This window comes from Oncorhynchus clarkii, chromosome 12 (genome assembly GCF_045791955.1).
Source record: "Oncorhynchus clarkii lewisi isolate Uvic-CL-2024 chromosome 12, UVic_Ocla_1.0, whole genome shotgun sequence".
In the NCBI taxonomy this organism is placed as follows: Eukaryota; Metazoa; Chordata; class Actinopteri; order Salmoniformes; family Salmonidae; genus Oncorhynchus; species Oncorhynchus clarkii.
In genome coordinates, this window is record NC_092158.1 from 28,360,569 (window position 1) to 28,376,303 (window position 15,735).

General features: G+C 40.8%; 1 protein-coding gene across 1 annotated transcript in view; it reads left to right on the top strand.

Moving 5' to 3' along the window:
• The window catches only part of LOC139422968 (teneurin-1-like), a 226,980-nt gene that overhangs the window by 190,552 nt on the left and 20,693 nt on the right, over window positions 1-15,735 (top strand). Inside the window, exon 23 of the mRNA XM_071174499.1 lies at window positions 12,785-12,939. Within this exon, the coding sequence (XP_071030600.1) occupies window positions 12,785-12,939 (155 nt within the window). The remainder of the gene's footprint in view (window positions 1-12,784; window positions 12,940-15,735) is intronic.

A 15,735-nucleotide genomic window follows, 5' to 3' on the forward strand; every position in this document is an offset into this window, starting at 1 on the left:
TATTAATTATAATAGCTCCCTGAACCATGAAACCACAACATCAGTTCATCACTGTCAGCTCAGCCAGCCTTGGATTTATCCTCATTTTGTGCATCCTGCTGAATTACGTTGTGTTGCATAAATAGGACACTAAGAGAAAGGGCTTTGGATTATGCGTTTTTATGCCAACTATACTCTTAACTCGTCTGGCTATACTATTAACAGGCAGTATTACATTTAGTAAATTGTGTTAGGTTGTTTTTTTGGTTATACAATCATCTTCACTTCCCCAATGTGTCATAATCAAAGTAGTTTTGTTTTATTGATCATTCTTTGAGGACATATAAGGGTGTGATTAAATCAGTGAAAACTATTTGTACAGGCACAATCAAAATCAAGGAAACTGTCAGGTCAATTGCAATGTGCAAAAACAGGGGTAGTAATAACATCAGATTATTCTTTGTCTGAGAAAGAGGTGTTTTACTAACCATGCCACACACAGTAATGAGGCTGATGCAACAGATCAGACCTTTTAGCTTAAAATGTTGATTCAGTTTTATTTCTTCATATAAGCTCGACAATGCGCACTGCACACGCAAGAAGTTCCATGAGACAAATATCTGTTTGAAATTAAGAAAGAGGGGAGATCTAAAGATACATCCACTAACATGGGTTGCTAATATGACTAAGATTGTCTTTGGCTGCTGGAAAATAAAATTATGTTGATTTGAAAAACAATAGAACATGAGAAAAATTCTTTTTTTCAATGGTGTGTCTATAAAATAATTTTCTCAACATTTCTATGGTTGTATTTTTGGCTAGGCTACTTGGAAACAAGGTAAGACATGTCTCATAAAATGACAATAAAGTTAATGGTTATATCATTTCAAACCGCCTCAGCTCAGATTTAAGTCAGGTGATGAGCAGTGTGCAGTACTGTCCTCCGCTCAGATTTAAGTCAGGTGATGAGCGGTGTGCGGTACTGTCCTTCGCTCAGGTCTTTTGACCATTTGATCTGAATGAACCGTACCTCCAGTATGTCGACGGAATCAAGCCTTTATCCTTCATTATATTTGTCAAATATGACTGGTGTTTAGCCTATATTTATGTAATTAAAAGTCTCATTAAAGCTTGGCTACATTTTCCTCTTCCTCATGTCAGCATCTGTTTGGACATGAGGCTGTAGGCCAATATACATATCACCTACGCTTTGACATGTAGGCTTTTTTATTTAGGTACTTGAGAAATAGATTTAAATATTATTCCAATGTTGGCCTCTCTGATCAAATTCTGATCTGAGTAATTGTTTGATATTGTGATATTTGTGTGATTTATTCTTCTTGTCCTGGACAAGAGGACAAGCGTTAATGTGGAGACCTGGGTCTATTTTAATATAGTCATGTGAGGCTGATGAATGGCTCAGACATGATGAGATGACACTCCAGATGGGGATGGATTAGTTGGTCTGTCGCTCATAACAACAGCGAAATTGAGATCAATCCATTCCCCCTGGTGAATAGATTCCCATGTTGTTACGGTAACTGCAAATACTACATTGTTCCACCTGCAAGCGACTGTGTACTTACTGTACAAGCTAATGTTCCACTTGGCCTGAATAGAAACACGTTGTATTAATGTGTGGATTTTGTGATTAGTAATTTGTATGCTTTTGGTGATGATGGTTGGCAGGATTGTTGTGACTAGGACTAGATGTTGTTAGATCTGGCATACAGAGGAAAGGTGCTGTCTATTTGCAGTTTGATATAATAAACACACTTTGCCAGAGCACCTCACACAGTAATGATGTATTATTATTCTTTAGAACAATGCTTTAAAATAACCCTGACCTTTAGCCCAGCACTTGTGAAGGGTTATTTTTTTTTATAGCTCCTTAAGACAGCCTGAGGGAGAAGCTAGATTATGAAAGATGACATTGGCACACTTTTTGCTAAATCAAGCAGGGAATCAATTAGGTGTGTTGGCGGGTCTTTAGTTGATGCTCTGTCATTGTCACACAGATTGTGAGTCTTCCTTCATCAGCTTGTCAGCCTTTCTGATTGACAGGAGAGGGTGTGAATAATGTAGGCAGATGCCTTTAATTTCATTTTTGAATGGTAAAGAGGCCTTGCATTGCCAAGTTAATGTAACACACAAAGACGTTTTCTAATTAGTATATGGGTTCATGTTATTTTCTTATGCATGTATTAGTAATATGCATGGCCTGCTGGTCTTGTGTATATCATATGTTTTTCCTATTGGTTGAAGTAAGGAGATTGGAATATGGTTTAAATATGTACAAGGCCAAATCTTTCTCCAGGGTTTTAAAACATTGTGATCGTGAAGCAACTTTTATGAGTTGATGTTTCCAAAGGAACCAGACTGAGCCTAAAAAGCTTGTTAACAGCTTCTACCCACAAGCCATAAGACTCCCGAACAGCTAATCAAATGGCTACCCAGACTATTTGCATTGCCCCCCCCCCCCCCCCCCCTTTTACGCTGCTACTACTCTCTGTTTATTATCTATGCATAGTCATGCTAACTCTACCTACCCTGTACATATTACCTCAAATACCTCGACCAACCTGTGTCCCCGCACATTGACTCTGTACTGGCTCCTGAGTGGCGCAGCGGTCTAAGGCACTGCATCTCAGTGCTAGAGGCGCCACTCAAATCCAGTTGGCCCAGCGTCGTCCGGGTTTGGCAGGTGTAGGCCATCATTGTAAATAAGAATTTGTTCTTAACTGACTTGTCTATATGAATAAAGGTTAAATACAAATTATTTAAATAATAATATAGCCTCGCTACTGTTATTTTACTACTGCTCTTTAATTATTTTTATGTGTATTTTTTACTTAACACTTATTTTTCTTAAAACTGCATGTTGGTTAAGTAAGCATTTCCCTGTTGTATTTGGTGCAATTTGATTTGATTTGAAAAAGCTCTTCTAACCAAGAGAACATCTGATATGCCATGAATAGCAACAGGTTAGGAGATGTTATTGTAAACGTGGTAGTTGTCATTGTAAACATGGGAACACATATTCATTCCGTTGTTATATAACCAGGGAACTGTAAAGTTCTGAGGGTGTTGATTGGTAGAACATATTAAAGTGTAAGCCAACAGACAGGAAACCAATAGACTGAACAAGGATGAGGTAGCGTCTGACTGTCGTGGTTGGAACTTAAACATGGATAAGCAGTAATGTAGACTGGCTACTTCTTAAACCGAGTTCAAGTCTATCCATTAGATAATGCATATCCAATGATCCCTGGCGTAACACACACCCCTGCAAGGCAGGGAGGCCCACAGGCAGGAAATTATCTTTAAAAATGCTAAATTCTCTCAGCCTCTACAAAATGTGTAGAATGGCATGAGATTAACTATAAAATACACATGTTTCTCCCTGCCCTTTGGCAGTATGTGTAGCATTGCATGAAATGAGCCTTAAAACAGAAACAAAAGTTCTCAACATCATGGCAAAATGTGTAGAAAGGCATGATATTAGCTAGAAAACTGCACATTTTTCTATTTGCCCCATGGTGAAATGTGTGGAATTGCTCAGACCTTGCTGGTGGGGGGGGGGGGGGGGTTATGGCAAGAAACTGCAGTACGCCACTGCCAGTGATATCCTGTTGCTTGATGCATCTTAGCAAGAAGAGGGCAGAATAAGTGGATTTTTCCAACAATTGTATACTGAGTGACTAGGGCTCTTAAGGATGAACAAATGCTTTTAAAGAAAGATAAGGTCATTGGCAGACTGATTCAAATGTCTGATAACCTGACACCAGGTCCACATGCTTCATAATAGTCTACTCAGAAAGAAATGAGCTTTTAGAAAGTTTTGCCCCCCAAAAATTAAGTTGCACACTTCTAAAATATATTTTCAATCAATACACTCTTGACCTTAAAGCAGTCGATGGTCCTCACCCCAAGGAAATCTGAGAGTTGTTGTTTTCTCACTCTAAATTCTTACCACAAAAATAGTGTAGCAGACAACAAAGTACTCAATACCATCATATCCAGAGATGTACTGTATATCGGATATAAATGCATTTCACTGACTGTTACAGGAGGATTTCACTGTGTTAAAGATAATTGTTGAAATCCCTGGTTTACTTGTTTGTTTACTTAATGCAATGTCATTTAGATGCAGTGTAGAGGGTCTGTAGTGTCTGCTAGAAATGTATCTGATTCTAACAGTAGCAGCAGCTTTCAAGCAGCAGCTATGATGTGGTTAAACAAACATTGGATTTACTTCACTTTCAGTGGATTCATATTGACTGGAAATATGGTGACGAACCGATTACAAACAAAAAATAAATGCAACACATTGCGCATTGATTAAGTATTTTCAAGCTGGAGAGAGTGCTTGGCCATGAAATAGATGTAGAAGTGTTTTTCTTCTTGATTATCCATAAAAAGGTCTCCCAGAAGTAGGTCAACCACTAGGTTCTGTAGAGTATCTGGCAACACGTTGCCTCAAGTGGGCCACAATGTACTGTAAACAAATTGGTATCAATAATACTCCCTCCTTGTATTCCATTGTACAATAGCAGTAGTGGTAGTAGTAGTGTTTCAGGTGATATACTGTACCTCCCTTCCCAGTCTCAGAACTCCAGTCACTTTAGCCCCCAGCCTTATTCACCCAAAAAGAATGCCAAACCCTTTGAAAGCCCACACTGGATCTCAATATTTTTCAATAACAAAGGTGGGCGTTAGCTATACCAGATACACAGATCCCATGGTTTAGTTTCAATGTGGCAGCGTTTCAAAGAAATTCATAAGCATTTTCCACCACGTTTGTGGCAGTTCTCAACTCAAACATATATGTCCAATTATCGACCTCCCGTGTGGTGCAGGAATCAAGCTGCCACACACGAAAGCCCTCTCCAGGGAGAACAAGAGCTGTCCATACAATCATTGCATAGGACGTGTACACTCCACGTTATCAGTGCGAGACGGCATGGAGGCTGCCAGTGCTGTTTTAATGAGGAAGCATGCATGAAAGTGGCAGGAGCAGTCATCTGTGAACACACGTACGCTCAGGCAGGACCCACATATCAGTCTCTCTGATGTGGAGCAACTGGCTGTGGAAGCCAGGGAGCGGCACCAGGCACCCAGTCATCCAGGCATCCCAGGCAGACACATTGCAGCTTCCTCCAACCAACACTGGCCAGGCTAGGCTGCCCTGGATATGTTGCGTTTTGCCCCAGCAGCAGGGACCAGAGATAGATCAGGGTCAAGAGCTTCTCCACAAAATTAATGTTTTACCTTCTTTATTTTATTAAATACATTGGCCGAGGTATTAACGCTGGGTCAGACCTGGTGACTGGTCAATTCATCATTTTATTTCCCACCTTTTCCCCAGGGCATCCACCTAAGCTTGTGCTGTGAAATGTTACATGATACCCAGGGTAATAGCTTTGGACTCCTGGCATCTGAAGTAGCATTCTTTTTGTCTGTGCCATAAATTATTTGGTCTCTCTCGTTCAGCAGTGGATTTAACTCACCAGGCCGATGTTTGGGGGTCAAGGATTCAATGAGGTAACCTAGACATGATTAATTTACAGAAGGCTTAATCATATCTGGATGATTAATCTATTTAGCCCTACTTTTAGACCTCTCATATGCATAGGTATCAGGTAACAGTGTCAGTGTTCCATATATATTTTCTACCATAGAAAACGTATATCTGCATTTAAAATTATGCTTTGAATATATTTCACTATGACTATGTAAAAAAATATTGTGCGAACACTACAGCAATGCAACTACCACAAACAATATACCTGGAGTATAAGAGAGCTTTTAAATATTAGACACAGTAAAATTCTCCCCCTACTGTTATCCTAAAGTTGCTCTCAATATGTGGAAACTGGAGAAGACCTGAGGTAGTAGTGGTCAATACTTCCATCAACAGCATCACACAAATCAAAGGAAGTGGTTAGATTTGCTCCAACCCAGCATTTCTAGTATTCCTGCCTCTAAAACTGGAACTAATCCTCATATCCAACATGTGAGGGTAGCCAACCACTTCCACCACGCTCACCCTCAACACGGGGGCCCCTCAAGCATGTGTGCTTAGTCAACTCCTGTGTGATAGAAAAATTACATCTTTACCTGATCTATATGATATTAATGGTTAACAATTAATATTTAACTAATAGTAAGACATTTCTGTCCTACTAGTGTCTGTGTTTTTATGGTCTACACTCTAGTTCCCTGCAGCTAATCTGGGCGTATGGTCACTAGAGATGGAATGAGCTGACAAATGAGTTAAAGACTGCATTACATTGACAAGAATGTATTTTACTAGAGATAGCTTAGGAGTAGAACAATCCCTCATTGTCTCAAAATAATCCTTATAACGGTGAACCTAAGCCAGGGTGGTGTTAAGACAACAACCCCGTGCAGATAACCCTATTCTGATATTCTGCATGGGAGGGGTGGAACCAACCATGACTGAGCATTCTTAGTGTCAGCTATATAAAGAACTCTGCATTTGTGTAAAGGTTAGGCTACTCTGCCCACCAGTCAAGACTGTGGGGTTGACTAGTCTCATTATTACAATAATTAATCAACATTAAATAAAGATGATTGTTTGAAAAAATGACAAAGTCTCAGTATGAATTTCCACGACACCTGTACTCTCTGTTCACCCACGACTGCTTGGCCATGCACAACTCCAACATCATCAAGTTTACTGACGATCACTGATGGCGATGAGAGAGTCTACAGGGAGGAGGTCAGAGACTTGGCAGTGTGGTTCCAGGACAACAATCTCTCCCTCAACATCAGTAAGACCAAGAAGCTGATCGTGGACTACAGGAGAAAGAAGGGAGAGCATGCCCACATCCACATCGATGGAGCTGTAGTCAACATGGCCTCAAAAAGTTATACAGCTGCACCACTGAGAGCATCTTGACTGGCTGCATCACCACTTGGTATGGCAAATGCAGCACCCTCGACCACAAAGCACTACAGAACATCACTGGGGCCGAGCTCCCTGCCATCCAGGAACTTTATATCAGGCGGTGTCAGAGGAAGGCCTGAAAAATTGCCAAAGTCTCCAGCCATCAAAGCCATAGACTGTTCATTCTGCTACCATCCGGCAAACAGTAAGCGAGCATCAGTCCTCGGACCGACAGGCTCCGAGACAGCTTCTGCCCCCAAGCAATAAGACTGCCAAATAGCCATAAGACTCCTAAATAGTTCATTAAATGGTTACCAAAATCTATCTGCACTTACCCTATCTTGCACTGACTCTATGCACACTCACAAGGCTAAATAGTGCCTTCTGAAATTATTCATACCCCTTGACTTACTCCACATTGTGTTGTGTTACAGCCTGAATTCAAAATTAATTAAATATATATTTTTACTCACCCATCTCCACACAATACCCCATAATGACAAAATGAAACATGTGTTTGTACATGTTTACTAATGTATTGAAAATTAAGTTTTCACACCCCTGGGTCAATACTTTGTAGAAGCGCTTTTAAGTCTTTCTGGGTACGTCTCTAAGAGCTTTCCACACCTGGATTGTGCAGCATTTGCCCATTATTATTTTCAAAATTCTTCAAACTCTTTCAAATTGTTTGTTGATCATTGCTAGACACCCATTTCCAGGTATTGCCGTAGATTTATGTCAGAACTGTAACTTGGTCACTCAGGAACATTCACTGTCTTGGTAAGCAACTCCAGTATAGATTTGTTTTAGATTATTGTCCTGCTGAAAGGTGAATTAATTTCCCAGTGTCTGGTGTAAAGCAGACTGAACCAGGTTTTCCTCTAGGATTTTGCCTGTGCTTAGCTCCATTATGTTTATTTTCTATCCTGAAAAACTCCCCAGTCCTTAATGATTACAAGCATGCACATAGCATGATGCAGCCACCACTATGCTTGAACATTTGGAGAGTGGTACTCAGTGATTATATTAGATTTGCCCTAAACACTTGTATTTAGGACAAATCTTTCCAAATTTTCTGCAGTATTACTTTAGTGCCTTGTTACCAACAGGGTGCATGTTCTGGTAGTATTTGTATTCTGTACAGGCTTCCTTCTTTTGACTCTGTCAATTAGGTTAGTACTGTGGAGTAACTACAATGTTGTTTTCTCCTATCACAACCATTAAACTCTGTAACTGTTTTAAAGTCACCGTTGGCCTCATGGTGAAATCCCTGTGCAGTTTCCTTCCTCTCCTGAACTTATTTAGGCATGTCATAACAAAGGGGTTGAATACTTATTGACTCAAGACAATTCAGCATTTCATTTTTAATTCATTTGTAAAGATTTCGGGGAAAAAAAACGTAATTCCACTTTGACATTATGTGGTATTGTGTGTAGGCCAGTGACACAAAATCTTAAATTCAGACTGTAACACAACAAAATGTGGAAAAATTCAAGGGTTGTGAATACTTTCTGATGGCACTGTACATACACACTCACACTACACTGAGACTCTCACACAATACCCACACACATTCTCATGCATTACATACAAACGAACACACATACACTCACGCACACATACACACACACTTTTACACTCCTCATATGCTGCTGCTACTCTCTTTTGTATTCTACTCGTATTATTATCTATCCTGATGCTTATTCACTTTACCCTGCCTTTATGTAAATATCTACCTTAACTACCTTGTACCCCTGCACATTGATCTGGTACTCCATGTATATAGCTCCATTCTTGTGTATTTTGTGTTACTCGTGTTACTATTTTTCATTTTAAAACTCTGCATAGTTGGGAAGAGCTCGTAAGTAAGCATTTCACAATAAAGACTACACCCGTTGTATTCAGCGCATGTGACAAATAAAATTCTATTTGAAGTAAACATGTTTCCCAGCGTATTAACAGCTTCACCCCCAAGGTCACAGATACTTGCATTTACATTAAGCTGTTTTGTATTTTGGAATTTTAATTAGATAAAACTAAGATGAGTTCAAATGTACCATGGGGGTTTCTGCTCTGCTCTCTATTTCGGTACGCTCTCTGTTATTTGGGTTTCTGCTAGATGACACAGCCTTAAAGTCAGATTATATTTTGGGTATTCATTTAAGGTTGTGGTTAGGCATAAGGTTACCAATGTGGTTAAGGTTAGGTTTAAAATCCAATGTTAAGAAGTGAAATTGTTGAAATGGGCAGGGTTTAGCCATAATTTTGACTTTGTGGCTGTGTTAACTAGTGACAACCTGTTATTTGGTACACTATGAAGGGTATGACGGGACCACGTCATGCATAATTAACTAGATGATGAGGGTGATATGTCATGCAATTAAGCTCAATGATGAGGTACAGTATGTCTCTATACAAGCAGTATTGAAGCTAATGTTGTTCGAACATGAGTATTTCGGTTGAAATATATGGATTCTTAAATTATGCATTTAGAGTTCTATTATTCATGGAAACATGTCTGGCAATCAGTTCAAAATATCCTCTGCAGTATCTCTGTGTCTTAAACAGAATGAGCCCTTAAATTTGAGGATATAATGTTGTCAACTGTGGAGTTTGTTCAGACTGCTGAAATAGATTGTTAACATTTTCCAGGAAAGCCTAAACACACACAGCATCTGTAGGATTTCAGTTTCATCTTATTTCACTGTTGAAAGAAATTACTTTTAATTTGTTGGTTTCATCATTGATTGGTCAGAGGAGTGAGTCCACTCACCTGGCTTCTCAGGCCCTGACCGGAGTCTAAATGAGAGATAACTGGCAGCAGACAGACAGCGCCCCTGGAGGAGTTGGCTGGCCAGCCCTGATGTAAACACTGTGTGGACCTGGACACAAAACCAATAGGTTCAAGGCTAGTCCCAGTCCCAGAGAAGCAGCCAACATAATGCCCTTCGGCCCACCAGGCTTACTAAGTGCCTGACTCAAACAGGATATCTCAACCTGACCTTGGGTGGTAGGGGGGGCAGGTAGCCTAGTGGTTAGACTGTTGGTCCAGTAACCGAAATGTTGCTGGATTGAATCCCTGATATGACCAGGTAAGAATGTGTCGTTCTATCCACCAGGCTTACTAAGTGCCTGACTCAAACCGGATATCTCAACCTGACCTTGAGTGGTACAAGGATTGATGGCAGAATTGTTTTGTCAGGTTGTTCACACGAACATAGTAAAGAAGTCCATTCTATAGGCTCTCCATGCCAAGGCAATCCATTTACTGTGCTGTACCTCATAATTGTGTATTCCTGATAGACATGAAATGCACAACCATTGTAGGGGTGGCAGGTATCCTAGTGGTTAGAGCATTGGGCCAGCAACTGAAAGGTCGGTGGATCAAATCCCTGAGGTGACAAGGAAAAATCTGTTATTCTACCCCCAAGCAATGCAGTTAACCCACTGTTCCCTGGACACCACAGATGTAGATGTCAATTACCGCAGCTCCCTGCACCTCTCTGATTTAGAGAAGTTGGGTTAAATGTGTAAGACACATTTCAGTTGAATGCATTCAGTTGTACAACTGACTAGGTATTTGGCTGTTGTATGTCATAGCTATTCATTTCAGCTCCCAAGCCTACTTCGACGGTCTTAGTTGAAAACCTACACATGCAGTACCAGTCAAAAGTGTGGAGACACCTACTTACTCAAGGCTTTTTCTAATTAAACCTATGAAATAACACATGGAATCATGGAGTAACCAAAAAAATGTTAATCAAAATATGTGTTATATTATTAAAAGTAGCCACCCTTTGCCTCAATGACCGCTTTGCACACTCACAACATTCTCTCAACCAGCTTCATGAGGAGTGTTTTTCCAACAGTCTTGAAGGAGTTCGTACATGTGCTGAGCACTTGTTGGCTGCTTTTCTGTCACTCGGTGGTCCAACTCATCCCAAATCATCTCAATTGGGTTGAGGTCGGGTGATTGTTTTGGCCGGGGTAGGCCGTCATTGTAAATAAGAATTTGTTCTTAACTGACTTGCCTCGTTAAATAACGTTTTTTTTTTTTTAATGGGGGGGCCAGGTCATCTGATGCAGCACTCCATCACTCCTTCTTGATCAAATAGCCCTTACACAGCGTGGAGGTGTGTTGGGTTCGTTGTCCTGTTGAAAAGCAAATGATAGTCCCACTAAGCTCAAACCAGATGGGATGGCGTATTGCTGCAGAATGCTTTGGTAGCCATGCTGGTAAAGTGTGTCTTGAATCATAAATAAATCACAGACAGTTTCACCAGCAAAGCACCATCACACCTCCTCCTCCATGCTTCACGGTGGGAACCACACATGTGGAGATCATCCGTTGTCCTACTCTGTGTTTCACAAAGACACGGCAGTTGGAACCAAAAATCTCAAATTTGGACTCATCAGACCAAAGTACAGATTTACACCGGTCTAATGTCCATTGCTCATGTTTCTTGGCCCAAGCAAGTCTCTTCTTATTATTGGTTTCCTTTAGTAGTGGTTTCTTTGCAGCAATTCGACCATGAAGGCCTGATTCAAGCAGTCTTCTCTGAACAGTTGATGTTGAGATGTGTCTGTTACTTGAACTCTGTGAAGCATTTATTTGGGCTGCAATTTCTGAGGCTAGTAACTCTAATGAACTTATCCTCTGCAGCAGAGGTAACTCTGGGTCTTCATTTCCTGTGGCAGTCCTCATGAGAGCCAGTTTCATCATAGTGTCTGATGGTATTTGCGACTGCACTTGAAGAAACTTTCTGGATTGACTGACCTTCATGCCTTAAAGTAATGATGGACTGTCTTTTCTCTTTACTTATTTGAGCTGTTCTTGCCATAATATGGCTTTGGTCTTTTACCAAACGTATAGAAATTTGTTTCAATGGTCAGTGTGTTAAAAACGTTAAATTTGTAACACCCTTTGAAACCTCAAAAGAGTATACTTTTTTATTAACATTTTACTTTGACCACATATTTTTTTGCAGAGAAGGGACACAACTCTGTTGTGTTGACTATTTTGTCATATTTTTCAATTAACACAATTACAGAGGATGCTGCTCAATGCATGCTGCAACTAGCCAAATTGTTGCCTTGAACCTTTTCAAACTTAAATTTCAGAATTGGTTTTAAGGATGTAAGCTCCTCTAAGACGATTAAAGCTGCCTCATTCATTGGGATTGGAGAGTGTTGGAGGAATGCGGCAGCCAGCAGCATGTGATCTGGAATCTGCATTGCTTTGTGAGCTCTAAAGACTCCCAACTTGCATTGCAAATCTCATCAAATAATACCCAGACACTTGATTAAATTAATTGGCTATTATTATCATGCAGCACACATCTCTGTGGGGAAAGGGGACTGATGACAGGGATAAAAGTAGTCACTCACTCCACCATGGAGCCAGGCTGTTCACCATAACAATGTGATGAGAGAGCGAATAGACTGCTGTTGCAATCTGTTACTCCTTAATGGGAGCTCTGTTTCAATACCATCTTGGTCCCGCTGCTCTTTGAAGGATTTTAGTTCATAATTCACTCTTTTTGAACAAACATGATTCAGACTCACTGTTGTCTACTGTAGGCTACAGTATAGGCATATTGTCAATAAGGAATGAATGGGTGTATAAAGATGACATACAGCATTTCATTCTCTCCCTTTGAAGGTAGTTCAGTAATAATATGCCTATTTGATTGTTATAAACAGCCTTTATCACAAGACTGGTCTCTTCCATAATGTCAAAGTCTGGTGAATGTTGTCATAAAGTGTCATCACATGTAATGTCAAGCTTATAATATTGTCAGAATAATCACATCTATGACAACAAAGTGTTACTGCTGTTTCTTTGATACTGAGCTGTGCGCTAATGCATTGTCTCTCCTTCCCCTTCAACAGGGATTGCAGTGGACAAGCAAGGATTAGTCTACTTTGTTGATGGAACCATGATTCGCAAGATCAATGGAAAAGGAATGATATCAACTGTCATTGGTTCCAATAGCCTGACTTCCACTCAGCCATTAAGTTGTGACGCCCGCATGGATATTTCACAGGTAAGATGACTAGATGGCACACACACACACACACACACACACACACACACTCACACACACACACTCACACTCACACTCACACTCACACTCACACACACTCACACACACAGTGAGCTAGGAATGTATGGTATCCCAAGCCTTGCATTTACATAGGGCAGTACTGGCAGACTGAACGGACAGAAAAGTATTTCAAAAGCAATTATTTACCCCTTATCTATGATTGATATCATCTTCTGGTTCCAAGGATCTTATCATGCAACGATTCCCTTTTAATCTATACACAGTCATATATAAGTAGCACAGTTAAGTCATCAATAAGTAATGTAGCAAAGCAATAAAACTGATATTAGCGATGAGCAATTAGACAATAATGTCCAAGAGAAAAAAAATAAACAAGTAAAGACAGATCTTTTATCTATCTGACCTATAAAAATGGAGAGGCCTGATATCGAGAATGAAATTTCCTTTGAGACGTTCCCGCCATGATTAACTGGCCTTAGCGGCTGAATGCTCCCTCTCAATGGAGAGTTTTATTCTTGCTCCTGTCCCTGCTCTCATGAGCAACTGAGGCCCAGATAGGGCATGGGATGCACCCTGACTCAGAGAGCAATTATTCTCAGCCCTCAGACCTTGCCATAGGAAACCATCTTTATCAGAGTGCAAATTAGGCTACACCATGACATTCAAGGGGTCGGCGTGTGCACGGAATATTTTTAGCGGGCCTATAATAAAGGTCAAAATTCATTACCTTTTAATGTGGCATGAACACAACCAGTCATGATATTTTAATCTGATTGTCAAACAAATCACTTAAAAAAGTAGGCTTCCTCTGCATGTTTGTCCACTCCAAAATAATTCCAGCATCCAAACTGCATGTACAGTACATTCAGGAAATATTCAGACCCCTTGACTTTTTCCACATTTTGTTACATTAATGGATTAAATTTTTTAAAATCCTAATAAATCTACACACGATACCCCATAAGGACAAAGCGAAAAGAGGTTTTTAGAAATGTTTGCAAATATCTTAAAAATAAAAAACAGAAATACCTTATTTGCATAAGTATTCAGACCCTTTGCTATGAGACTCGAAATTGAGCCCAGGTGCATCCTGTTTCCATTGATCATCCTTGAGCTGTTTTTACAACTTGATTGTAGTCCACCTGTGGTGAATTCAATTGATTGGACATGATTTGGAAAAGCACACGCCTGTCTATATAAGGTCCCACAGTTGACAGTGGATGTCAGAGCAGAAACCAAGCCATGAGGTCGAAAGAATACTCTGTAGAGCTCCGAGACAGGATTGCATCGATGCACAGATCTGGGGAAGGGTACCAACACTTTCTGCAGCATTGATGGTCCCCAAGCACACATTGGCATCCATCATAATTTTAAATGGGAGAAGTTTGGAACCACCAAGACTCTTCCTAGAGCTGACCACCCAGCCAAGCTGAGCAATCTGGCTCCCAAGTGGCGCAGCGGTCTAAGGCACTAATCTCAGTGCTAGAGGCGTTACTACAGACTCTGGTTCGATTCCAGGCTGTATCACAACTGGTCGTGATTGGGAGTCCCATAGGGCGGTGCCCAGCGTCGTTGGGGTTTGGCCGGGGTCGGCAGTCATTGTAAATAAGAACTTGTTCTTAACTGACTTGCCTAGTTAAATAAAGGTTAAATAAACAATTTAATTGGAGGAGAAGGGCCTTGGTCAGGGAGGTGACCAAGAACCGATATGGTCATTCAGACAGAGTTCCAGAGTGCCTCTGTGGAGATGGGACAACCACCTTCCAGAAGGACAACCATCTCTGCAGCACTTCACCAATCAGGCCTTTATGGTAAAGTGCCCAGACGGAAGCCACTCCTCAGTAAAAGGCACATCACAGTCTGCTTGGAGTTTTCCAAAAGGCACTTAAAGGACTCTCAGACCATGAGAAACAAGATTCTCTGGTCTGATGAAACCAAGATTGAACTATTTGGCCTGAATGCCAAGCGTCACGTCTGGAGGAAATCTGGAACCATCCCTACGGTGAAGCATGGTGGTGGAAGCATCATGATGTGGGAATTGTTTTTCAGCGGCAGGGACTGGAAGAAAAGTCAGGATCGAGGGAAAGATGAACAGAGCAAAGTACAGAGATATCCTTGATGAAAACCTGCTCCAGAGCACTCAGGACCTCAGACTGGGGTGATGGTTCACCTTCCAACAGGACAACGACCCTAAGCACACAGCCAAAACAACGCGGGAGTGACTTTGTGACAAGTCTCTGAATGTCCTTGGGTGCTTCAGCCAGAGCCTGGACTTGAACCCGATCAAACATCTCTGGAGAGACCGTAAAATAGCTGTGCAGTGATACTCCCCATCCAACCTGACAGAACTTGAGAGGATCTGCAGAGAAGAATGGGAGAAACGGGGTATTGTGTGTAGATTGATAAAGGAAAAAAATGATTTAATACATTTTACAATAAGGCTGTAATGTAAGAAAATGTGGGAAAAGTCAAGGGGTCTGAATACTTTCTGAATGCACTGTACACTCGCACCATTTGAAGAATCGAAATAGACATCTGTAACAAAACACCAAAAAGTGTTCTTGTTGGATGGATTGGATGCGCATTGGTGTTTAGCTGTAGGCTAGATGTCTCGTGAAATTGTCGACCATCATCAGCTGATCCAGGAAAGAAAATAAACATTGATAGAAAATAATAAAGCTACATAAATGGTCTACTACTTCTGGCCACGGATGGCGCGGAGAACACCAGTACCCGCGCGCACCTGGAAAACAAAGCAATGAGCGCTCTAAACAG